A 27771-nucleotide genomic window follows, 5' to 3' on the forward strand; every position below is an offset into this window, starting at 1 on the left:
AAAGCGGTTAGTGTCCGTCTATTCCATAGTTTCTATAACATTATTTATACTTCTGCTTGTGATTGTTAGGTTTTCAAAAGTCGACGTAGTTGGAATTCCTTTTTTATTATTTATATTTTTTTTATCTTGATGTCACTCAAGACACATCAATTAACCATTTATATTGAAATCAAAAGAAACTTATACTTCTTTTATAACACTAATCTTTGCAACAAAAAAAAAACACTAATATTTGAAAGTTTCAATGATTATGCAGTGGTTCAGTGAAATGAAAAAATATGAGATGGAAGAAAACAACATATTGACAAAACCACCTGTCGATGTGTTGGAATTGATTATGAAGCTTTTTCCTCTTAAAGATTGCCTTGGATTAAAGGCAATATGCCGTTCTTGTAGGAAAATAGTTTCTAATTTCATTGAAAACAAGCGTTGCTGCCATTTACCTGAACCACCACTAGTTTTCCTAAAATCCAAAAAATCATTGTTATTTTACAGCTTGAGTACAAAAAGTGTACATCAGCTTAGAACACAACTATTAGGGCTCACTAATAAATTAGTTGGCTCAGTTGAAGGTTGGTTGATTGTGAGTGATTATTCTGAAAATGGTTTTGCAAAATTTTTCTTTTTGAATCCAGTGACAGATGCTAAAATCACAATACCATCAAAATTGTATTTTCCGTCTTCCATCCAAGGTGATGGAATGTTACATGTGAGCAAAATGGCGGCCTCTTCCAAACCAAATTGTGATGGTTCTGATTGTTATTTAAGTGGTCTTTTGAGTGATTTTTGTCACATTGTAATTTATAAACTATTTGACAAGTCATGGAGTATAGTTGAGCAAAATAAGCAATCAGGGACATATTTTACGGATGCGGAAATTATTGGTACAATATTGTATGTAAGTGACTCATCCTCACATTCTATATTGGTTTATGATCTCAAACAGCTCAACAATGGACCTCCAAAAGCTAAAGTGTTGATTGAACTTCCAAAAATAAGGCCACAAGAGTCGAGTATAATTAGTAACCATTATACAAGTTTACTAGCTAAAGATGAAGTGTTAAGAGAGTTATATTTAATTTATATGTTCAGTAATGCAGAGTATAATAATTTACGTGTTGTCGCTGACCGTTTGAAAATATCCACATCATTTGTTAAGCCGCCTCAGGTTACCAGCTTTGAAGTGTTCAAGCTGGACACGAACGAGGATCCTATTGGGTGGCAGAATGTGAAGCTGGAAGATAGAGTGGCTTTTGTTAGTAGCCGTAAGAGCATGATAATGTCAAGGGATGAACTTAATTGCAATAAAGAGTTAATTAGAGGAAATAGCATCTACTTTGCTCTTACCTTTCCATGGTCTAGAATAAATCCACCGACAAGTTTCTCGTTGGGAATGTTTTGTTTGACCGATAGCAACATCAAGTACTTTTCTGAGGAAACATCAGAGCATGGTGTTGTGTCTTATCCTTTATGGTTTGTACCAAGTTTATGGTAATTCCACTGTCTTGGTACTTACATATGTTTGATTGCTTGGCAATGGTGTCTTCAATCATGTGGTAGGAAGATGCAATGTGCATTGCACCAACCACACAATCCCCTGCCAACCATTTAGCTTTTTTATTATTTTTCATTCTGTTTAAGGACCCATATTTATTTGTTAATGATTTTGATTTCTTTCTTTAAAGCACGCGGTGTTGATCTAGGATTTATTCATTGTTGGGTTGTGTCAATATTGAAAGCATTGCTAATACATTCTGTCTTATGGGTTTACTAGTTTAATATTCTTATGTTATTTTCCTTACCATCTATGAATGTTTTGATGACAGTGTGTGTCCACATAAATTGCTTGAAAGATTGTTCCATAAATGGTAACCTATGACTATGTATAAAAGAGCTGTAATACTATGCTTTATCCAAGCAATGTATGCAGTTATTATCTATAGTAATCATATGTAGGCTAATATCCAAAGTTTTATGATTAAAATTATCAATGATAGTACCACAAATAGTTTAAGAAAAATTCAATTATTTCAAGATCATTGTTTTCCAGATTCTCTCAAGGTACCCAAAATTTCACTTCAACGCTGATTTTATCATTCCTTCTTACGGATCATCTTGCTAACTTGAGTTCTGACCATCTAAAAACAATTGTTTATGACCAGTTCCCTAATTCCCTTGTTCCGTATTTGCACTTTAATGTTTTAGAAATTTCTACTCCAGGTGTTATTTCGATGTAGTTTTTGTTGTTGTTTCGTTTTAGCTGCTTTCAAAAATAATAATATTAAAATGTTTCGTTTATAATTTTGTAATGTTCTTTTTATGTATAATAGAGTGAGTTTATAATCTGAGATCATATATGCATTAGACTAATCAAATTTGGGACATCAGATCATATTATCTGAAGGTGATTTCGGCGAAAATAGAGAAATTACATTTTCTAATACACTTGAATAAGAAAAGTTAAACCAGGAAGCCAAATTTACAGAAAGAACAAAATTGCTTAGATGAAGATATAAATATTAGTAGATTTCAATATGGGACTGATTAATCATTTTCAATATTCTTCAAGTACAAATATTAGTAGATTTCTTCCAAGGTCATTTGTTGATGAAGCAAGGACTATGGACAATTCTTATTTTTCCATTAGATTCCAAGTCCTTTTCAATGAGACTCCAACTGTCTAAAGTAATTCTTTTCAATAATTTTTTCCTTTTCCAAGGTCAAATAATATCATTTACAGAAGGATACAGCTTAAAATCTTTGAATGATCATCCACGTTCGGCAAAATATTCATGACAAAAACATACATCGAAAGACGAAAGTAGCATCCTGAAACAAAATATAATAATAAATGTATATTCTAATTTTTTTTATGGGAATGTAAAAGTCAAGAACTGTCGTCCATTTAGAATAATTAATTGAGTTTTCTATTAGAATTGAGAAGACACATTCATGTGAATGAGGCCAGTTTACAATCTCAAATTCAAGTTTTGCAATGCAAATACCATGTCCTCTGCTCTTCTTTCTCAATTTTCACTAAATTATTTTTTTTCTCTTGGACAGAAATTTGTGGCTGCTCTAGATCATTGAACTCGTTACTAATGTGTTGATGCATGATGGATGATCAGGTATACATCATTTCTAGAATATTAAAATCTAAAAAGAGCATGCAATTGAAAGATATTAGAGATACTAGTTGTAGTAGTATATATACTTGTAATAACCCCATTAGTGGGATAACTTCCTCATTTGTAATATCACATTTTACTATCTATAGAACAATTTCATAAACTTTTCTCTCCTTCATCCATGGATGCCATGTTTCCTAACATGGTATCAGAGCAAATCTGGTATCCTCCTTGAAGGAATTTTCCGCTGCATTTTCTTGAGAAAATATAATTTTCTCATCTTCAATTTTACTTTCCTCTTCATGTTTTCTTTCTCGTTCATTTTTTTTGTTTTTCTCTTTCTCAATCAATTTCCTTTGCGTCATTTTCCTCGATATCTCGAGCTCTATTTTCCGTTCCTATGTTCTGATTACTCGGTCTTTCGTTCTTTCATCTTCGAATTTGGTTACGATTTCTTGATAGGAATCGATTTTTTGATTCAATTTCACATTCAATTTGAGTATGTTTTCATCTTAATTTTCCCCCCAAATCTTAGGGTTTCACATTTTCTCGTTCTTCTTCGCACACTAATTCATCATCTTTCTGTTTGATTCAATTGTTGGTGTAAGCCCTAGAGGCCAATAATTTACGTTAAACATTATTTTATGTATCATGACTTTTATTATTGAATAATATATGGCACTCTTTATTATATTTGTGTAATGATAATGTAATAATATATTAAGTGTGACTTAATCATGAGATTACATTATCATAAAGAACGTTATTCTTAAATGTATCCGTAGTCAAAGCTTTAATATGAATAAAGGATAATAATAAAGCGTCGAGACTATTATGTACGTAGACTGATGACTGCATCTCATGGGTCATAGATATGAGATATTAAGTCTATACATAGGTATAAATATTAGGAGTAATATTTATACTGGATTGACCCACCGTGAGAATACTACATAGTAAGTTATGCAATTGTCATAAGATATTCTCACAATGATAATAGTGTATATCGCTCTTAGACCTGAAACCACTATGATCCCTAGATGTGGACTCAAGTGCTTTGTTGCCATTCTAACGTTGTCTGTAAAAGGATAACCATAACGTTGGTTGATGGGTGCTTGATGAAGCATGCTGAGGGACATGAGTGTCCTAGATGGGATTTGTCCCTCCTCATATACGGGAGATATATCTTTAGGCCTCTTGATGAAATATGACTGTAAAACTGCATGGCCATGCCGAACTAAGTCAATATAAGATATTGGACTTGTTCGTTATTCAGTATATTTCGGAATCAAGAAATATAAATATTGATCTATACAAGGGTGACAATATCTATGCCTTGGGAACAACAAAGATATCGAGACAAAGGAGTAATTGTACACATGAGTATTATCATGGAAAGGTTTCGTCAGATAACTTGACATTCTTGTCACTTGGGTAGAAATGATGTGTTGCTAGCTAGATACCGCTCATTTTTTATAATATTAAATATTAGATTTAATATTATTGCCAACGTGACTAGAACCTATAGGGTCACACACAAAGAACAGTCAAAAGAGAAATATATAAGTATGACTTATATATAAGGGGTGCGTTTAGTAAATAACGCTAATTAGTTAGCGAAATTACTAAACTCGTTGTTGGGCTTACTGAAGCCCAATAGTGACTTCTGACTTGCAGAGCACACTAGAAGTTCTATAAATAGAACTCTAGTGCTGAAGTTTTTGGTTACACGTTTTGGAGCAACCCTTCTTCTTTGCACTTCTGATTCATTGGCTAGCACCGAGTTTTGGAGGAGCACTGTTCGTGTGGACTTGCTAGAGGTTTTGCTGCTTGCTGCTTGCTTGGCTGTGATTGAGATTCCAGTTTCCAGTTTCCAACGTTCAGATTCCAAACTTTGAGGTAACAATCGAATCACTGATTCATGTTTGAATTTCGTAATGATCCAAGGAAAGAAAATCGAAATTATTCCGCTGCTTCTACTCATTTCTTCCATTCGATTTTCCTTCATCAATTTCACTAGTTCACGATTGAGTTTGTTCCTGTTCTTGTAGTCATGATTGTGTTTCTATCGCACTTGGTGAATGTGTTTCAATTCGGTTTCGTTCTTTCGATCTGATCGTTTTCGGTTTGTTTTCTTTTCTGTTCAGTTTATCACCTGCGATTTCTCATTTCCAATTCTGTTTTGCGATTCCGTTTTCACCATGATTTTGTTCTCAACGTCTTCTTAATCCTCAATTCTAAGGTTTCAGAATTCTGTTATCATTTTCCCTAATTTCTGTTTGATTCCATCTTCTTCTGATGTTTCGAATTCTGTTGCATTCCTTGATGTTTCGACTAAGACCTTAAATTCTGTTTTGATGAGTTCTATACATGCTTGAGACTCTAAGTTATACTTTGATTCTTGAAGCCTTTGAGTACTATGCACACAAGGTGTTTGCTAAAAGTCTTGAGTGAATGAGTGAAAACACATTGGTGAAGTTCCTGCATAGTTGTGAATTCATTCTACATTCTGTTTGTTCCGCTTCAGCTTTACACTGGTTTTGGTTTGAGCTGTTGCTGTTGAACTGCCACATGATGTTGCTAATTTCTACAATTCCTCATGATACTCTTATATGATGATTGAAGATGATTTTGAGATATTTGGACATATTTGGTTTTGCTTGAAAATTCAATGTGGCCAAAGAGTTCATCTATGAATTTTGGTTGGAGATACATATGAATCAGAGGTTGTATTTTGATAAATCTAGCTTGCATTTGATCCTAGTTTTCTTGGCTATGTCTATGAGAGATATTGTTCTTACAATTATATGCAGCAATTGGTGGCTGATGGTATCACAACTACATTCAGTTGCTCATGTATATCTGATACCACACGATCTTGGATTCATTTGGTGCTGCATCTTTCAATTCCAATTTGGCAGCCTTCTCCAGTTCTAATATGTCGGTTTGTGATAATTCATTGTGGAGTTATTAGTACTATGTTTCCCGCACAAAGCTTTGTTGGTCTGATATATGCAGGGAGCATTTGTTCAAGTTATTGTTCATTTCTTTCAGAAATGCTACTGATGCATCTATCATTTGGATTTGGCATTTCTCAAGATGAGCAGAGGTTGTGACACAGTTTTGTATGAAGAGAATTTTATTAGCTCTTTGGATTTATTTTGGAGATGTTCTGTTTTGCAAATGTTGCATTGGATTTGCTTGGGAATTGTACCCAAGGATTTGTGTTTTTGCAGTATTTGTTGATATCTCTGGTAGCACCTATTGTAGTGCATCTTTGGCTGCAAATTTTGGGTGGTCCTTTAATGGTTGCAAGTGCAATTTGATTGAAGACAAGTTTGGTTGGATGCTACTTTGATTGACTGCCTTCTGTATTGTTCCTGGATCGTTTATGAAGTTTCCCTACTGCTGTTTTGTTCATGAAGATTGGTACCTATTTGTTGATATCTCTCTGTTCAATGTTACTTTTGATTGCATTATGCAAGTGGAAGCACCCTTTGAAGAGAAAATTTGGTTGTCAACTTTTGGGCAGGCCTATACAACACCTTCTTGTGTTTCTTTTTGATGTTTTTGGGATGCATGACTGAATTTCTTATGTGCAACAGTACTGCTGCACTTTTGGTCATTGACTTTGGATTATTGGTTTTCTCATGGTGCATCATCTGGTTTCTGGTTATGACAATTTCATGGTTACTGAAGGTTTATTTGCTTTCACTTGTTGTCCTGTTTAGAGCTTGTCTTTTGCAGGGGTGTATTGCAAGTCACCATTCAGTGCATTTCTTCTTCATTTTTCTTATTCGCCTATGATGGCTTTGACTTTTGTATTGTGCTTCTGTCCAAGGATGGTTAAGCGTCGTTTTCCTTCTTCTCGTGCTTCTTTCCATGATGGTTAAGCCTTGTTGTTGTGCTTCTGTCATGGATGGTTAAGCATTGTTGTGGTTCTGCTAAGTGGTTAAACTTTACATATAGTTTCTGCTTGGTGGTTAAGCGTTGTGCCTTAATTGGCTTTGTCGATGTTGGCTTCTACCGGATGGTGGTTAAGCGTTGCTTTGATGCTTCTTCCTTCAATTGGTTCAACCTTGAGTTGTGGTTGCTTCTTGTTGGATAAGCACTTGTTTGATGACTATGTTTTTAGCCGATGTGTTCCCAGCATCTTTCCTTGTATTTTCTCATTTCAAGTTGGAAGTGTTTTGAACACCTTCCAACTTGAGGGGGACTATTAGAGATACTAGTTGTAGTAGTATATATACTTGTAATAACCCCATTAGTGGGATAACTTCCTCATTTGTAATATCACATTTTACTATCAATAGAACAATTTCATAAGTTTTTCTCTCCTTCATCCATGGATGCCATGTTTCCTAACAAAAAACATAAACAAATAGAGACTTATCGTAACTCCTCTTTCAACCTGCATTTTTTTACAAGTTCATCAGAAGCTCTACTTCTGCATCAGTAGCAGTCTCAGATCTAGCATCCTCCATTTTCTGCTTGTGGGAGTCTATTTTGTTCTAATAATCGGATTCATTTTAGAATCGGTCAAGTACGTTATACACTCAAGAAGATTTACTCATAGTAGATTGCATTAATATGAGCTAGTTGATTTAAAAAGAATTACTTTCATTCAGTGTTATTACTAGTAGATCACGGAAAATAGCAAGAAGCAAAAATTCCTCTGTGTGAAATACTGGATAGTGGAAGCTGAAATAAATTAATTATATAAATGAAGAGTATGCAATATACAACTAAAAATTAGCTGCATATACAATTAAGCTTCAAAGAACAAGGCCATTAAAATCAAGTATGATTATCAACCATTGCTCATGTTTTTTAGCTAAAGATGAAGCGTTAGTTAATAGAGTTATACTTCATTTATATGTACACTAATGCAGACTATGAAACTCAACATGTTGTCTCTGACCATTTGAAATGATCCACATCATTTGTTAAGCCGCCTCAGGTTACCATCTTCACAAGTTTATGCAACTCACACTGTTGCCCAGTTCTCCTCCAACAACGAAGTGTTAAACTACGGTTCCATGTGTTTAAGCAACCTCTAGGATACCTCCACTAAAGATATACTAAGCTACTATCCACAATTTTTCGAGTGGATTATAAATGACTGTAAGAAGAAAAATTCAAGTATTAAAAGAGCATTGTTTTTTCTGATTCTCCCAAGGTACCCAAAATTTCAATTCAGGGTTGATATCCCTCCTTCTTAATAGCTTATTTCTCCTTGTAAAAGTTTATCTCCTTCCATAATTTCATGTCACGCTACACTTGCACAAGTATTAATTCCAATTTTTTTTAATTGGAATTTAGTGTATTGTAAATGCAGAGATCTCACTGGAATTTTAATCCATGTTGATTTAATTGGTTAAATGGAACTAGTTTCAATATAATCTAAATCATTTTTTCTACTAACTCAATCAATGGTTTCGAAGTCAAAGCCTTCCTAGGATTAGTCCTATTAGAAGACCCAAATAAACAAAAGGAAATTTTCCCAATTTCCATTCAAGAATGAAGCCACCAAGAATTGTGTTCATTGACCACAAGTTCTCCACACAAGCCTCTCCTATTAAAAGAGTATCATTCATATGAGAATCAAGAGTTTTATACCCTTTAAAAAAACTGAGCTCTACCACCTTCTGACATTAAAGCCCCTATCGACCCCCTTTCTTAGGACAGTTACGTATAATTGCTTCCTTCGTTAGACAACCATTTACCAAAACTAATAATGATCCTAAAAGAACACATGCTCAAATCCACCCCCTCCACTTCCCATCAAAACCAAAACACACCTTAGCACATAATCAAAGAAATTCCAACTTAGCGAATTCTAAGCCTTTTCAAAGTTTACTATGAATATTAAACACTCCTTTGTTTTGTTCTCTTTGCGAGATCCACAACCTCATTTACCACTATCACCCTCTCCACCAAGTATCTTCCCATAATGAACGCCGACTTATTATTTGATACAATTGAATAAACTACTTCTTGAAGCCTTTTTGCAAGAACATTGGCGAACAACTTACAAAGACTCCCCACCAAAATAATATGCCGAAATTCTCTGACAAAATGTGGACTAATGACCTTTGGGATCAAAGCAACAAAATAAGACACAAAAAAACACCTTGGAAGCTTAAAGTATGCGAGAAACTCTTCAAACTTAACCTTGACATCCGGATTAAGCACTCGCCTACAAGCTTTAAAATGCAAAATTAAATCCATTTAGTGTTGGACTCTTGTTGGAATCTTGTTCCCCTCTGACAAAATTGATATCTCTTGTAAAAATATTTCTCGTTATAGACGATCAAAATTGATAGATATTGTAGCATTATATATATATATATATCATGTTATAGGTATGAAATTTGCACGGCCAGTTTAATAGTGACTAATATTCTTTGAAAAACCTATGAGACACACAAGTGAAGTTCTCTCCTAAGAGCGAAGGATTTTAGGAGTTCTCTTTATACTTTCTAAAACATAAAATAAACAGATGAAGTTTTCTCCTAAGAGCAAAGGATTTTAGGAGTTCTTTATAATTTCTAAAACATAAAATAAAAATACATTTTTTAGAGGAATAAAAATAGATCTATAGTACAAATAATAAGTGGGGGTGTCTTTAAAAAAATTGGGCTCTATGACTAAAATATCACAAGTAAAACAATTGGGCCTCCTTATATAAAAATAGTGGAAAATTGTTCTTCACACATAGAAGATGGCTCAAAAACATTAGTAAAAGACTGAAATGTCCCTCGACAGTTAACTGTCGTCGGTGTTATATTCCTCGGCAATTTGATGTCGCGTTTCCTCGGCAGTTTGATGCCGCAGGATCCATCGGCAGTTAACTGCCGATGCATTCAATTATGTAGACAACAGGTTCTGCATAATGGTTTTCAAGCCATTTTCGGCCTATTTATTACCTGTAATTCAACCACTTCAATTTCAGAGGCAATACAACTCATACACAATTTATAATCAGTCATAAACAAGAACAACACATAATCTTTTACAATTGACCAAAATTAAATCAATCCGGCATTTCACTAAAATTACACGAACATTTGAAATTCATCAAAGCATTAAAGAGTGTTTGAAATTAAACAACACATGACATATCATTACATAAAATCTCTATTGACATTTTACGCACATTCAGATGAAACGAACACAAAGATATAATATGTTATATTCAACCATATTCCTAAACAAAAATCCTACGTCGCTATCGTCACAAATAAGCCAAGTCACATAGCTTGCCGTTTTCCACATGTCTTCATCTTTATGTGCTCCCAGGTCCATGCAAGACATCTGAGCAAATATGTGACGTGTATACTAATTTTCTCACCTTCTTGCGTTTTTCTCACCTTCAGTGTTTAATGAATTGGTTGCTACTTGCTACTGATTTGGAGATTCATGTCAAATACCATCCACTTTACATTTGGCATAAGTATTTTTATTTATTTTGTTATTGAAGAATGGCTAGAAGCCTTTTATTTCTTTTTTCTTTTCCATTTTGTTTAAGCAACTATATTTTATTTCTCTCCTCAAAGCATGCAGCGTTGATCCCATACAAAGGGACTTAGTCAAGGTTTGGATGTGTCTATATTGAAATCACCGCTAATAGTTCTTTCTTTATGAATTTACAAATAGAGGGATAATGCACTAATGTGAGATTTAATGGAAATTATTTGTGTTTGTTTACTCTATTTCCCCCACTATAGTGTGGTATTCCTCTTGGGTCCTACTTCGATTCTATAATTGGATCATAAAGCAACTGGGTCACACTCCTAATTTCTATTACTGATTATTCTTGTTTCTCAACATACAACTCATGACACTCCAATGCAACTAAATTCTCAAGTCTATGAAAAAACTATATGTAGTTGTCATTAATATAGAAAACAACAACAAAAACAAAAAGACTAATAAAGTTATTCAAGAGAAAATTATGGGATGCTACAGCTCGTATTTACATCAATAACAATAATAATAATGACAAAAACTTTGTTTTTAAATCAATATTTAGCATTACTTCTTAAAAGATAAACATGTCACAACAACCTATATATATTCCAATGAATATGGAAAATGTATGGATATTCCTTGTGTTTAGATCAATAATAAAAACAATAATGACAGTACAATTTGTTTTTAACTCAATTTTAGCCTTACGTTTGAAAACATAAATAAGTCACAACAACCTACATAAAACTATAAATATGGTAAATGTAATCAAACATAATATTCAAAAAGAATTCGATAACTTCTTAAACCATGGATTCCTTTCAAAATATTTTATCTTTTCTCACAATTTTCACATCATTTATTAACCCTACAACCCCACAACCATGCAACTCATACATTTTCCCAAACAAACTTAAATATGCGTCATGCAGAGACTTACATGTTTTGGAATCCTCATTGCATTGGAACTATAATCCAACAACTAGTATTTTAGATATTGCATTTAAGAAAAATAATGTAAATTATTCTAGTTGGATTGCTTGGGGCATAAACCCTACCTCAAAGGGTATGGTAGGAACGCAAGCCCTAATCAGTTATCCGGATTATTTTAATGGAAGTTTAAGAGCATATACTGCTTCAATAGAAGCATATGCTATATTACGTGAGGGTAATATTAGTTATCCGGTTTACAATATTTCGGGGATGCATGTAAATAGTAGCATGATGATCTTTGCAATATTGAAACTTCCGCAAAACGTGAGTTTGGTTAATCATGTTTGGCAAGAAGGGTTGGTTTCTGATGGTGGAAGATTGGAACATGCTACGAGTGGACCTAATATTCAAAGTTTTGGAACTTTGGATTTTAAATCAGGGAATATTGTTGCACAAAATGTTGGTGAAAAATTGAGGTCAAGAATCATGCTATATACATTATTCTTATTTTATTTTTTTTACTTTATAATTTAGGTGATTATCTTTTTCTGTAATTGATGATTTTTTTTTTTGGTCTTATTTGTAATTGATGATTTAACCTTTGAAAAATGAAGGACTAGTGGAACATCTAACAATGTATGGTTAATTCATCTTAATGAAATACTCATATTGATGAAGGACACAATCTCTTTAAAATCCAACATGAGTTTGATGTATCAAAATCGAATCAAGTTAATGAATTTTATGCACAATGAAATCTTTATTTTTTGGTCTTTTTCTTTTTAGCATTTTTGGGATCAAGGTGACAAAGTAGGATAGAAAACTTTGTGGAAGTCTCTCATTTACATGAAATTGATCAAACATAATCCGAACTTCATGTTTCACAAGATACCAAAACTCTTTGAAGAAAGCAAAATTAAATCCATCTGGCCCCGGACTCTAGTTACCATCACTATTTTCACCACCAATTCAATTTCCAACCTCTTAACCATTGATAAAAAAAGTGGACATAATTTGATAGTTATTTTAGGATTTTACGTTATATTTACTATAAAATAGATTTGAGTACAAATAATAAGGGGGTTCAGTAAAAAATAATAAGGGGATGCTTCCGGGTATGACTTTAGATACAAATAGTAAGGGGTTCTGTCAAAAAATAATAATAAGGGGATGTTTATAAACAAAAATGGGGTATGACTAACGGATCACATAAAACAATCGGGTCTTTTTTCTGTAAAAAAAAAAATGGGTCTCTTTTATTTATAATAGAGTTTATAAAAGAGAAAATATAGTGTGAAAGTCTAAGCGTATCAACCATATATATCAAGGGTTTCTCAAAATCAGCAAATCAAGGGTTATTCAATTCCGAATTTTCGGATTGATAGTGGAGCTACTCAAATTGATCGAACGTCCTATATCTTGTGAGTTTTTATGTTACTTTCTCGCATATAGTTGTTAGGGTTTATCAGTTTTTTTTTCTTTGTGCATATTCCCTGCTGATTTAGTGTGAGTGTTATGTTTATGTGCACGTCTCTAGTTTTTCTTTGTGCAAATCTGATTTCATTGTGTATGTTTATGAGAAAAAATCAATTACAATAGAAACAATATATTGTACACTACAAAAAATCTTACTTTAATTTTTATTTGTGAAAAATATTTTATTATCTTGTTATAAGTGTAACAGAAAAGCGGTTAGTGTCCGTCTATTCCATAGTTTCTATAACATTATTTATACTTCTGCTTGTGATTGTTAGGTTTTCAAAAGTCGACGTAGTTGGAATTCCTTTTTTATTATTTATATTTTTTTTATCTTGATGTCACTCAAGACACATCAATTAACCATTTATATTGAAATCAAAAGAAACTTATACTTCTTTTATAACACTAATCTTTGCAACAAAAAAAAAAAAAACACTAATATTTGAAAGTTTCAATGATTATGCAGTGGTTCAGTGAAATGAAAAAATATGAGATGGAAGAAAACAACATATTGACAAAACCACCTGTCGATGTGTTGGAATTGATTATGAAGCTTTTTCCTCTTAAAGATTGCCTTGGATTAAAGGCAATATGCCGTTCTTGTAGGAAAATAGTTTCTAATTTCATTGAAAACAAGCGTTGCTGCCATTTACCTGAACCACCACTAGTTGTCCTAAAATCCAAAAAATCATTGTTATTTTACAGCTTGAGTACAAAAAGTGTACATCAGCTTAGAACACAACTATTAGGGCTCACTAATAAATTAGTTGGCTCAGTTGAAGGTTGGTTGATTGTGAGTGATTATTCTGAAAATGGTTTTGCAAAATTTTTCTTTTTGAATCCAGTGACAGATGCTAAAATCACAATACCATCAAAATTGTATTTTCCTTCTTCCATCCAAGGTGATGGAATGTTACATGTGAGCAAAATGGCGGCCTCTTCCAAACCAAATTGTGATGGTTCTGATTGTTATTTAGTTGGTCTTTTGAGTGATTTTTGTCACATTGTAATTTATAAACTGTTTGACAAGTCATGGAGTATAGTTGAGCCAGATAAGCAATCAGAGACATATTTTACGGATGTGGAAATTATTGGTACAATATTGTATGTAAGTGACTCATCCTCACATTCTATATTGGTTTATGATCTCAAAGAGCTCAACAATGGACCTCCAAAAGCTAAAGTGTTGATTGAACTTCCAAAAATAAGGCCACAAGAGTCGAGTATAATTAGTAACCATTATACAAGTTTACTAGCTAAAGATGAAGTGTTAAGAGAGTTATATTTAATTTATATGTTCAGTAATGCAGAGTATAATAATTTACGTGTTCTCGCTGACCGTTTGAAAATATCCACATCATTTGTTAAGCCGCCTCAGGTTACCAGCTTTGAAGTGTTCAAGCTGGACACGAACGAGGATCCTATTGGGTGGCAGAATGTGAAGCTGGAAGATAGAGTGGCTTTTGTTAGTAGCCGTAAGAGCATGATAATGTCAAGGGATGAACTTAATTGCAATAAAGAGTTAATTAGAGGAAATAGCATCTACTTTGCTCTTACTTTTCCATGGTCTAGAATAAATCCACCGACAAGTTTCTCGTTGGGAATGTTTTGTTTGACCGATAGCAACATCAAGTACTTTTCTGAGGAAACATCAGAGCATGGTGTTGTGACTTATCCTTTATGGTTTGTACCAAGTTTATGGTAATTCCACTGTCTTGGTACTTACATATGTTTGATTGCTTGGCAATGGTGTCTTCAATCATGTGGTAGGAAGATGCAATGTGCATTGCACCAACCACACAATCCCCTGCCAACCATTTAGCTTTTTTATTATTTTTCATTCTGTTTAAGGACCCATATTTATTTGTTAATGATTTTGATTTCTTTCTTTAAAGCACGCGGTGTTGATCTAGGATTTATTCATTGTTGGGTTGTGTCAATATTGAAAGCATTGCTAATACATTCTGTCTTATGGGTTTACTAGTTTAATATTCTTATGTTATTTTCCTTACCATCTATGAATGTTTTGATGACAGTGTGTGTCCACATAAATTGCTTGAAAGATTGTTCCATAAATGGTAACCTATGACTATGTATAAAAGAGCTGTAATACTATGCTTTATCCAAGCAATGTATGCAGTTATTATCTATAGTAATCATATGTAGGCTAATATCCAAAGTTTTATGATTAAATTATCAATGATAGTACCACAAATAGTTTAAGAAAAATTCAATTATTTCAAGATCATTGTTTTCCAGATTCTCTCAAGGTACCCAAAATTTCACTTCAACGCTGATTTTATCATTCCTTCTTACGGATCATCTTGCTAACTTGAGTTCTGACCATCTAAAAACAATTGTTTATGACCAGTTCCCTAATTCCCTTGTTCCGTATTTGCACTTTAATGTTTTAGAAATTTCTACTCCAGGTGTTATTTCGATGTAGTTTTTGTTGTTGTTTCGTTTTAGCTGCTTTCAAAAATAATAATATTAAAATGTTTCGTTTATAATTTTGTAATGTTCTTTTTATGTATAATAGAGTGAGTTTATAATCTGAGATCAAATATGCATTAGACTAATCAAATTTGGGACATCAGATCATATTATCTGAAGGTGATTTCGGCGAAAATAGAGAAATTTCATTTTCTAATACACTTGAATAAGAAAAGTTAAACCAGGAAGCCAAATTTACAGAAAGAACAAAATTGCTTAGATGCAGGGCCGTTCCAACGAATTTGGAGGCTCGGTGCCGGAAGTAAAATGAGGCTCATTCATACAATGTGTTTTGGAAAGGGGAAAACGCTAATTTTTTTTTGAAACTGCATATATTTCAAGTGCCAAGCACCAGGAGTGCACTAAATGGCAAACTGTTACAACAGATAAAATAAGGTGCCCAGCCTACTATACCAAAGCAAACAGCGGCAAAGGACACAGCAGAAAAAAAGGCCAGCAACAGGAAAGAAACCAAAAAGTCATACACCAAAAGAAAAATAAACAAAATCCCTCCCAAAATACCGAAACAGCAACAGCAAAGCATACTACAACAGCATAGGAACTGGTATGTTAGTGGGGGGTACTAGGCTGTAAATATTTTTTGGAGGCCCATACCTTGGGGAGGCCTGGTGCTATAGCGCTGCTTGCACCCCCCAGGGTCCGGCCCTGCTTAGATGCAGATATAAAGGAGGTAGAAAGAAACCATTCACATGGGACTGATTCATCATTTTCAATATTTTTCAAGTACAAATATTAGTAGATTTCTTCCAAGGTCATTTGTTGATGAAGCAAGGACTATGGACAATTCTTACTTTTCCATTAGATTCCAAGTCCTTTTCAATGAGACTCCAACTGTCTAAGGTAATTCTTTTCAGCAATTTTTTCCTTTTCCAAGGGCAAATAATATCATTTACAGAAGGATACAGCTTAAAATCTTTGAATGATCATCCATATTCGGCACAATATTTATGACAGATGCATACATCGAAAGTAGCATCCTGAAACAAAATATAATAATAAAAGTATATTCTAATTTTTTTTTATATGGGAATGTAAAAGTCAAGAACTGTCGTCCATTGATTCAATTAATTGAGTTTTCTATTGGAATTGAGAAGACACATTCATATGATCAAGGCCAGTTTACAATCTCAAATTTAAGTTTTGCAATGCAAATACCGTGTTCTCTGCTCTTCTTTCTCAATTTTCACTAAATTATTTTTTTGCTCTTGGACAGAAATTTGTTGCTGCTCTAGATCATTGAACTCGTTTCTAATGTGTTGATGCATGATGGATGATCAGCTGGCAACCTTTACAAATTTGTTGCTTTTAATTAGGATAAGCTGGCAACCTTTGCAAATAACGAGCACTCTCCAAACAAAACAATCATTTGTAGAAGAGTCTCTAAAACCAAGAGATATCACCTCTCTTGAAACCTTGGGATCGCACCCAATACAAATAAGAGTTACAATAATTAAATAATACACCAAATGTGTAGATATAACAAATTGAAGCATAAGAACTACAAGATAAACTATGTAGTATAAAAGAGCTCTCAATAAAATAAATTAGCAAGTGTGAAAATAATGAGAGTGATGAATAATATTTTTGACAATGTTAAGTGCAAAAAAGAGTTGTTCCAAGTGAAGGTGAGAAAAACACAAGAAGGGGGGGGGGGGGGGGGGGGTTGAATTGTGTTTTTAAAAATTCTTCGTTTCTCCTAAACAACTGAATACACTGATCAGAAGCTAAGTGAGACAGCTTCTGAAGTGATGATCAGAATCTAAATGCAGCGGAATAAAACAGAGAGAGAGAAGAAGAACGACACAAAGCAATTATACTGGTTCCTTCCACAATCCGGAAGTAGTCCAGTCCCCCTTGCACTTCCAAGGAGATTTCACTAAGAGTAATATCTGATTACAAATGCTCAAGCACACAAGCAAGAGACTTCCTTTGCTCAAGCACACAAGCTAGAGACTTCCTTTGCTCAAGAACACAATCAAGAGACTTCCTGCTCAAGCACAACTGCAAGAGACTTCCTAACTAAACAAAATTACACAGAAAATTGTTTAAGGTTGAACACTTGATATACAATCAGAGGTGCTCACAATACAAATCAGATACAGACTCAATGGACTTAAGAATTTCTAAGATATGACTTTAAGACACAGAAATTCTAAGTGAATGCAGAACAATTTCAGCAGAGGTTTGGGACTTGTAAAAATGTTGTGAGTCTTTCGTTCAGCGTTCTTGCATTACCAAATCTCTAGGTCTTCACTCCTTTATATAGAGGTGTGAAAGAGACGTTGTGAAATTGCCAGCACACCAAAGAGTCGTTGTTGAAGCTTGATCTTTCACCAATGATCTTTTGCCTGATTTGGTTGTTGTCCTATGAAGAACCAATTTGAAATCCATCCCTTATCCAAAGGAACATATATGCAGGCGAAACCGTATTCTGGAGCTGTTTTCTTGTCTTGTAGCGTGGACACAAAACAGAGTAGTGGAGAACGTGGTTGTACAATTCGTACAAAGTACAAGGTCAACGCTTTCGTCCAAATTGCAAGCACATGCTTTCAAACACCTTTGAAATGACCGTTGCAATGTTCCACTAATTTTCTGCTGTGTTTTCGAATCCAATAGACAGCTTTTGCAATGTAGATTCTTCAATCTTTGAATGTTCTGCAAATCCAGTTGATCTTCAGCTTCTGGTGAAATGACTTCTGATGAGGCAGCTTCTGATGAAGCAGCTTCTGCAGCTTCTGATGGTGCAGCTTCTCCAACTTCTGATGATGCAGCTTCTGATGATGTGGCTTCTGGACCTCTTGTCTTCAGGAGCACTATTCTTCAGGAGCACTACTTCTTCAGGAGCAGCTTGACTTCAGGAGCGCTATTTCTTTAGGAGCAGCTTGACTTCAGGAGCGCTTTTACTTTCAGGAGCGTATTGCCTTCAGAATCATCTAAGCTTCATTTTCTTTTGCTCTTTATTTGCTCATTCAGAACCAATCAATGATGTAACTTTTTAACTGTGGTCCTGTACACTTGAACAAATATTAGCTAGTCCAATTTTACAATTTTTAATACCTTGTTATCATCAAAACTCTTTAAGGTTCATTGTTAAACATATTTTGTTCCAACACCAAGACCTAAAACAATGCACCTATTTATAGTGAAAAATGATATGAGATGTGTTGAAAATAATTCAGCCGTTGGACTCTTAATGAAAATAGTCATTGCCATTTAACATAATGAAACTAGCCGTTGCTTATAAATGAATAATAGGCTGAATCTTTTAAATCCATTAATACATAACAAAATGTTTCCTTGCTCAAAAAAAACAAAATGTTTCCAACGGTATGAAAATGATTTATTACCAAATGAAACAATGTATTATAACTCGGTCAACTTGTAGTCATAAAGACATAAATCATTGTAGAGTCATGTTATTCCAAAAATAGAGTTCAAATCAAATGTATGTTAACGTTGTTTTTATGTTCAAAATAATTATGCAAATTCCAAAATAAAATATGACTTTTCATGAAAAAAATATTTTCATGTAAAATCACTTTAGATGAAAATCATTGTGAGTGTGTGATTTATTTTCATGAGAGCCTTTTCTACAACATAAAGTCCTAACAAAAATAAAATCCAAGACTAGAAAGCTTGAATTTTCTTTTCCGCTTTTTGCATCATTGTTCTTCTAGGACTTCATTTGTCAATCATCAAACCTAAAGTGTTCCTGTCAAGGCATATATTCACAGTTAGAAGTTAGCGTTGAACAACAACATTATCTAAGTTCATTTTACGGAAAGTTCCGGGTGGAGTAGTCCGAAAACAATCCCATACATAACCGATATAACCTATCTAAGGAAAATATCGGGCTCCCTCAGCAACGTGCGGGCCCCTCTTGCGAAGCTTGTCCCGTTTCCCTAACGGGAAACCCCTTGAGATCCCAACCTAGCGTGGATCGCAAGAGACACGAAACCTACGTTTACATATTAATTTTAGTGAAAAGATTAAGCTAATCGTCTCACGTCTTAACATACATATATTCATGCTTAACATTCTAATTCTCGATAATATATCTATATCGAGGTTCTAGTTTTTATTCCCTTACTTAATGAATAGTTCGCTACCCGATCGTAAATCTAGCATTTCTCTCGCATACCATGCCTTACTCAACTAGTTAAACACTTGCTTTACTTTCAAGAAAATCATTTCAATATTAATCCAATAGGATCTTGGTTTGAGGGGTTCACTTTTATAAGAAGACAGCACGGAGAAAACCGCCTCGAGAAATGCCAAAACTGCCTGAAGCGAGCAAAACAACGAGTTTCCTCACTGGCTACTTGCCTAGGCGAGTGATTGTGTGTGGGAGGCGAGCAGCTGCTCGCTGTGGCGAGTTGAGAGCGAGCAGGACTGTAACACCCCGTTTTCCCAACGTAAAAATTTCTTAAATAAAATCAGAGTTTTTCATCATAAAACGGAATGTCACATTTCTTAAAAAACGTAAATGGAATAATAATTTATCCTTCAAAAATATAACAACATAATCTTTAAAACTTCGCAGCGGAATAGTTTGACATTTTAAATAATCTTTGGCACAAGGGTCTCAATATAAAATTTCATAAAACTTAGTTCAACATCAATTCTTGAAAGATTCATAAAGTAATACGTAAGGAACAGAAAGTAAAGACATAATCCCATCCCGTTACGTATCAGAGCACCTAAGACACACTTTTGAGGAGTCCACTCACGACCGCAACTAATCCTGGTTACCTGCAAGTTACCCATACGAAGAGCAACATTTCCAAGCAGAGGGGTGAGATTTCTCAAACAATAATATTAAGCATATAAATCATATAAATATCATCACATATCTACAAATATTAGTCATAAGCATTATCATATATCCTTTTAATCATAGCATCTTAATCATAGACATAAACATCATCATATAACATCAAGTACTAATCATAACCATCTCATAACATTATATATCAACCATAAACATAATCACAAACAATCCATCTTAAATATAATCACGAGGAATCATCATACATCATCATTAGTAAACGTATAACATCTTATCATATTCACATATCAGCATATCATAAATCACATAGCATCTTATCATAACAACTTCATATTCAACCATCATAAACAAATCATAATCAACACCATCATCAATCCTAAACAACATCATCGTCAAACATCATCATCAAAATCAAACATCATCATCAAACATGAACAACATCATCGTCAAACATCATCATCATAATCAAACATCATCATCAAACATAAACAACATTCTGAATCAAACTCATCATTCACTTCATATTCAATCTTAAACAACTTCATAGTCGACTCGACACTTGACTTGACAATGCGACTCAACTTGACGATGCAACTCTTAACAACTTAACTCATCGTAAACTTCTTGATATGCAAATGCATGTGGTACCATTCAGGGCATCAAGTCCCCAACATATATGAGCGTAAATAGGCTCTTCAACAAGTGAGCATAAAGCTGCCAGGCCTCAAGCCCCCAACGTAGTTTGAGCATTAAGCTGCCGGGCCTCAAGCCCCCTCTTTAATGAGTATGCAATGGACTCAATCTTCCTACAACTTGACAACTTAAACAACATCATGAACATCTATGACATCCTAACATCTTGACATCTTGACAACATAACATCTTAACAACTTGATGACTTCATAACAACTCGATGACTTAACAACTCTTATCATCTTAACGTCTTAACATCTTAGCATCTTGACAACATATGGATCACATAAATAATTCATGTCATATCATTATATAACAATATCAAATGATAATAAACGACATCTTAAAACATCATATTCATCAATCATAAACAACTTCATATAACATCGTATTTAAACATCGACAATAATTCACTAAGTATCTTTGTAAAAACATAATAAATTATCCACAACATATTTTCATGTCAAACCAAAGCTACTGGAAAGATATCACAAATATCAACAACTTTCATGTTTACAACAAAGATCAATTCAAAACAGAAACATATGAACAAAACACAAAAACATGAAACAGAGAATGTTGTCACCGTACAATTTTGCTAAGACCTCTCTGTAGTATTTTCATCATAACTCACAGACCAAACATCATTTTCACGTCAAACCAAAGCCACTAGAAAGCTAACAAAATTATCTAAAACTTTCATTTTTACTCCTAAGACCAATTCTGTACCGATCAGTACCAGTTTTTATTTTAAATTCGGAAAAGTTGTGCTGAAAGTCCATAAAAATTCACTGTGACCTACGTGCAGTAATTTGACCATAACTCAAGTTCTATAAATCGTTTTGACGTGAAACCAACGGCATTAGAAAGCTAACATTCATACCTACAACTTCCGTGTTTACACCTAAACCCAGTTCGGAACTTAAACTTGTCAAACTGAGACAATAAAAACGCGTTTTGCACATTGACAGCAAAATCGCTGTTCAGCTGCGATTTCGCTTTGGGGAAATCTTTTCCACTTCTTATTCGATCCAATACTCTCCAAACTTGACCCTAATCATTACCCTATGATTGCCCTATCATTAGAACACTAATTATTCATCAACTTACTGTATGCAAATTCAAAGGGTTCTCAAATCTATTAACAACCTATTACAATTATTAAACCCTAATTCTTAAACTCACCAACATCTCATCCAATTCCATGGTTTTAACCTCAAAACTACACCCAATAATCATCATATGGGTTATCTAAGGACTGTATACAATTTCTACATCAATTCAACAAGTTTCATCATCTAATCATCAAATCTCTCTCAAAACCCTAATTCTCAAATGCTCACAAACTTTCCCCAACTTGTTAGATGCAATCTAATGATTTAACAACTTAATATTAATGCAAGATAGTCTCACCCTCACCTTAGATTAATTCCTGAATCAGCAGCAGCGTTCTTCTTTCCTAAGGTCTTCTCCTCTTCTCTTGACTTCTCTCTTCTCTTCTCTTCTTTCTTGTTCTCCTCTTTTTCCAAAAAGCGGTTTAAGGTAAACTCTTTCCAACCTAAGCTTCTCTATTTATAATACTACAATATTCTTCCCAAATCTATTTAGGCCCAACAACTTATTCTTCTTTCTATTCTAACCCCCAAATCCACTCACACTAATAATCCTCATATTCTAATAAATAATATTTCTCTACTAAATATAGTCTTCCACTAAATATATAATAATACACCATATAACAAATAATAGCATATTTCGTCAAAATATATATGTATATAATATTTTAACACCAAATAACAAATATACCTCTTCATTGAATAATAAATATATTTCTACACCAGATAACATATATATTTCCACACAAAATAACAAATATATTTCTACACTAAATAACATATATATTTCCACACAAAATAACCAATATATTTCTACACCAAATAACATATATATTTCTACACAAAATAACCAATATATTTCTACACCGAATAACATATATATTTCTACACAAAATAACAAATATATCTCTACACCAAATAATATATATATATTTCTACACAAAATAACAAATATATCTCTTCATCAAATAACAAATATATTTCTACACAAAATAACCCCACAACTTAATATTTATTTTATTTTTGAATCTTATTTTATTAAATAATAAAATAAGTCACAACGTCTCATAAATTTCTCTAAAATCATATAAATCACATAAATCTTATAAATCACACTAATCATATAAATATATTCTAAAAATCATTTAAAATAATTAAATAAAAAGGAGGGCGTTACAAGGACCCCCTGTTCTTTGGCCTAGCTCGCCATGGCGAGTAATAGCTCGCCCCGGCGAGTTATGATAGTCCAGCACCTTCGAAAATGGTATTTTTGACCCAAAAACCTCAAAACCAAGTATCTCCAAGTGTAATATGACTCTAAGGGTCATAGGAAACCTGTAAAACATAAACTTAGCAAGTATACACAAGTTAAGCAAGCATGGCATGAAAAGGGGCACTACAAGAAAATTGTTGTTTAGCTTCAGAAATTTTAGCATCAGACCATTTCTGATGCTAATAGCGTCTGTTTAGCATCCACAAATTCTGATGCAAACACATTTTTTTCAATTCATTATTTTTATGCAATTTAGCTTCAGTGGGGTGGATGCTAAAAACAATATTTTTGGATTCTAATGTTTTTTAATTTAATTATTTATTTAGCATCCAAATATCTTGAAGCTAAATTTTTTAGATTATTTTTTTCAATTTACTTTACTCTTTTTTTCCACTTTAATTTAAGATTTCCCTCATATTTTTTTTTCATTACTTTTTCACACTTTCATTAAAACCTTCAGAGCCTAAAGTTCACAAAAAAACCTCAGATCCAAAAAAAATCTCAGATCCGTAAAAAAAGAAAATCGAGCCAAATTGTTCTCCGCCGTTCAGAGCTTCTTTGTTTCACCGTTCAGAGGCATATCATTCGATGCTTTGTTCAGAGACAAACCATTCATACCCAAAATTGTGTATGTCGCTGCTTCAATTTTGGCCCTTCGTTGTTCTCTGCTTCGTTCGTTGAAGCTGTTCAGAGCCAAAATCGTCTCCGTTTTTGAATCGGTATCTTTCTTTTCTCTCTCAAATCCGTTGTTCTATACTCTTATGAATTGAATCGTTTCTTCTCTAGATCTGTTGGGGTTTTCTATTTCTATTATTTAGTTTTTAGGGTTTCTGATGTTTTGGGCATTTTGTTTGTGATTTCTGATGGTCTCTTATTGTTTCTTAGGGAATTTTGTTTGTGTACTCATGATAATCAAAATAGGGATAAACACTGCATCCAGTGACACCTAAGAGTTATATGTCATGCTGTAAGAGAGAAGCATGTACAATTTGAGTGGAATGTTAAATTTAAAACCCTTTCTTTTATGTGTTCTTGCAGATAACATCTCTGATCATTGAATCAGTTACTTGGGTCTCAATGATAATTCTCATTCTCACGGAAACCAAGCTTTATATTAGGCAATTTAGGTGGTTGGTGAGGTTTGGAGTTATTTATGTTTTGGTGGGAGATATTGTAATGTTTGACCTTCTTCTGTCAGTGAAAGATTATTCTAGCAGGTTTGATTTTAAACTTTCAAATTTATTGCATTTTCACTTTAGGTTGTAACAAGTACAGCAACCTATGATTGCTTTAGCACCATTGTGTGAATTCAATTTGAATGAATTCGAAATATTTATTTTTCATTTTATAGTAAGTGGAGTACCATAGCAATGCTTTGATTTCATTTTTGCAGATCATCCCTATATCTGTATATTAGAACTATTACATGCCAGGTACATTTATGATTTCTCCTCATTTTACAATCTTCATTATACCTATAGTTTGATTTCATTTATTTGACTGCAATACTTAATACAATGTTCTTTTAATAAAACTACCTACCAGTCTTTATGTAGCACTGACACTTCAGATTGAAGACGTGTTCATTGTTAGACAACTGTCAGTGTCGGATGCCAACACGACACTGACACACATTGTTACATTCAATCACTCTAGTTTTTTAAAATTACTATAAGTGTCTACATGTTAGTGTCATGTACGGCGTCCGTGTGTCAGTTCTTCATAATGTTGCAAGCATTGTAAGGCATTAATGATTAAAATTAACTTACCGTGGCTACTTTATCCGACGTAGGTGCTGTTTGACATCTTACTTCTAGTTTACATTCCTAATTTGGTTCCACATTCTGGTCAAACAACATTCCAAGATGACATACCTGACAATGGTCAATATGAACCACTTTTTGCAAGCTAGACAAATGGGATCAAACAGAAATATTAAATGAAAAGTATACATCCTCTTTTCATAATGTTAAGTTCTTCATAAAATCATATATCCTGTATATATATAATTTAAAGTACTTTTTCTTTTTGCAGCTTCCAAAAGTGCTGGACATCATAATTTCAAAGCTCCAACCCTTGGCTTTTAAGAGCATTAAACAATAGTCTAGGCAAAAGGTGCATATTAACAGCTTTTTCATGATAATTTAGTTTCCCTTTAAATTGTTAGATCTTTATTTGAACTCTTCAAAATGACTTTGGTAAAGTTCTCTCGTTTTTTATTTGATTTGGCTTGAATTTGGTTATGTTTTGAATAAGCAAAAATATTTGGTACTGAGATTTACAGGGCATTTTTTAGGGAATGGGTTTTAGTAATAATAACATATTTTGGATCTATTTTTTGTGTTAAGCAAATTAGTATTCTCACTCTTTTCAAATTGTTATGTGGATTTGTTAATTTGTAGTCAATACATTTATTTTATTCCCTTCCAATTGTTTATAATATGTAACAACCGTATATTATAGGCCTGAGCTCTATCAATCTATGGTTCTGGATTTTTATGCTAGTAATGACTTTGGTATTAATGTGTTCGGACAAGGATAAAAGATTTCACAGTTGTGGTTGTTGGTACCAACCAGCGCAAGAAGAATGTGAAATCCAATTTTATTTTCAGATTGAAGTTCTATTTGCCTTCTCTGCTTATAAGATTTGCGTAACTGTCTATTTGTTTTATCAATAACATTGGCTCTCCTTGAGTGGATTTGGATTTATTATCAATTACATTAGCTGTTAAAGAAAAAGTTTACCTTTTGTTTTTATTTTAGTGAGGTTTTTCAACTTCCCCGTGCAATTTAACTACCAATACTTTGCTTATTCATTCACGCACATGCCTCCTTCTACTTCAGCCTATCACAGGGTGGCGCATATCCATGTTTCCTCGTCATAGAATATGATATTGAACTGTTTTGTTTAACTTTACAGTTTCTGTGTTTGCTAATGAGTTATGTGTTATCTAGCATGGGCAATTGCTTTAATTACTTGAAAATTGAGGTTCAATTAGATGATGACCATGTTGGGACACTTCATGAATAAATGATTGTTAAAATATCTATAATGTTTATTTAGATTATAATTATTTCTGTTTAAAGATTTGTATCTAACTTCAAAGTCTAGATAGGAATGTGACTATTTTTGTTTTTATTAGGCTGCTATAATGAATCAAACTTATGCTTTTAATCTTGTTGACAATAGATTTTGTACAGGAACAAAATTTGTATGTACTCATAAGTAACTTTGGTCATGCTGTCCCACAGATATGCACTTCCATGTGAGTTTGATCGCCAAAAAGAGGGTCATGGTGCGGATATTGAATTATCATAAGTAAGGGTTGCTTCCTTAAACCTTCTTATATGAAGCTCCAACTATGGTAAAATTCTATGTTTTAGTGTTATACTCTAGAAATCAGTGAATATCATAGATAATAAGCCTTAATGGCAGGTATTCTGTATTTGGAATGATGAATAAGGTTTGTAGGAGCTGTTTAATTCAATTTAGCGAGTGTCAATTGTTTATCTTGAATCAGCATGTTACTCCAAAGGGTAGATGTATTTTGAGGTGATAAGTAACAACTCTTAAGTCACTGGTTTTTGTTTGTTTGTTGTTTCAATTGATGTGAAACTTTAAGTGATGGTTTTTAGTAAAATGTTTATTGTCTATTTGATCACTACTATATATTTAGTGAGGAAATTCATATTTTTTTTTAATAAAAAATGACTTTTTAAGTCGGTTAAAAATGTAACCGATGTCATTGTTTTAGCGTCCAAAACTAGTGAATGCTAAGTAGCGTCTGCATTTATATACACTTTTAATAGGCATTAGCTTCAATTTTAGAGTCCACTTTTGAAGATGCTATTTTAGCGTCAGTAGGATGCTAGTGTTTAGCATCCAAGCTTTTATTGTCGTCAATTTTTTGGACTCTATACTGACTCTAAAAGGCTATTAGCATCCACAATTTGCCATTTAGCATCCATTTTCCAGCTGAATCTAAAACACAATTTTCTTGTAGTGGGGTAACAAATTTTCTATGTATAAACCCTAAAAGTTTCATATTTTCTTACAAGAGCCAACACATAAACCCATGGATTAAATCTATCTAAGAACTCACCTTATACAAGCTGAAGATAAGCTTAAAACTCCTAGACCTTGACAGCAAAAACTTAAGAGAAGAAATCTCTAGATGAGAGAAACTATGTTGGTGAAGCTTCCCTCAAAAAAATTCCTAGCCAAACTCTTAGTTCCTCTAATCTCTTGCTTAATCCTTGCTAGTAGAAGTTTGAGTAAAGATTTGGTGAAAAGTGTAACGCCCTATTTCTATTAAAGCGATAAAACACGCGAATATAATAAATATTCAAGAAATAGACGCTACGTCTCAACAA

General features: G+C 33.4%; 2 protein-coding genes, 1 long non-coding RNA gene and 1 pseudogene across 3 annotated transcripts; all 4 read left to right on the forward strand.

Annotated features, from left to right (window-relative positions):
- The first annotated feature begins 225 nt into the window (after window positions 1–225).
- LOC146926606 (uncharacterized) lies at window positions 226–1495 on the forward strand. Its single transcript, XM_085708096.1, has one exon. The coding sequence runs from the start codon at window positions 245–247 to the stop codon at window positions 1493–1495; it is 1251 nt and encodes a 416-aa protein (XP_085564222.1). The 5' UTR covers window positions 226–244.
- A 9916-nt stretch (window positions 1496–11411) lies between these two features.
- On the forward strand, window positions 11412–12078 carry LOC146926607 (cytochrome b561 and DOMON domain-containing protein At5g48750 pseudogene; annotated as a pseudogene).
- Window positions 12079–13448: 1370 nt separating this feature from the next.
- On the forward strand, window positions 13449–14718 carry LOC146926608 (uncharacterized). Its single transcript, XM_085708097.1, has one exon. The coding sequence runs from the start codon at window positions 13468–13470 to the stop codon at window positions 14716–14718; it is 1251 nt and encodes a 416-aa protein (XP_085564223.1). The 5' UTR covers window positions 13449–13467.
- A 9133-nt stretch (window positions 14719–23851) lies between these two features.
- LOC146926609 (uncharacterized) lies at window positions 23852–27038 on the forward strand. The gene is made up of 6 exons (XR_015008136.1): window positions 23852–24116; window positions 24436–24614; window positions 24791–24830; window positions 25190–25343; window positions 25432–25512; window positions 26650–27038. It is a non-coding gene; the product is annotated as an uncharacterized LOC146926609 (long non-coding RNA).
- Window positions 27039–27771: the final 733 nt, after the last annotated feature.

This window comes from Medicago sativa, chromosome 4, assembly GCF_051527215.1.
Source record: "Medicago sativa cultivar Bolivia chromosome 4, Bolivia_mono, whole genome shotgun sequence".
In the NCBI taxonomy this organism is placed as follows: Eukaryota; Viridiplantae; Streptophyta; class Magnoliopsida; order Fabales; family Fabaceae; genus Medicago; species Medicago sativa.

Coding starts and splice junctions, on each gene's coding strand:
- LOC146926608 (XM_085708097.1), top strand. CDS start 13,468: ATGATTATGCAGTGGTTCAGTGAAATGAAAAAATATGAGATGGAAGAA.
- LOC146926606 (XM_085708096.1), top strand. CDS start 245: ATGATTATGCAGTGGTTCAGTGAAATGAAAAAATATGAGATGGAAGAA.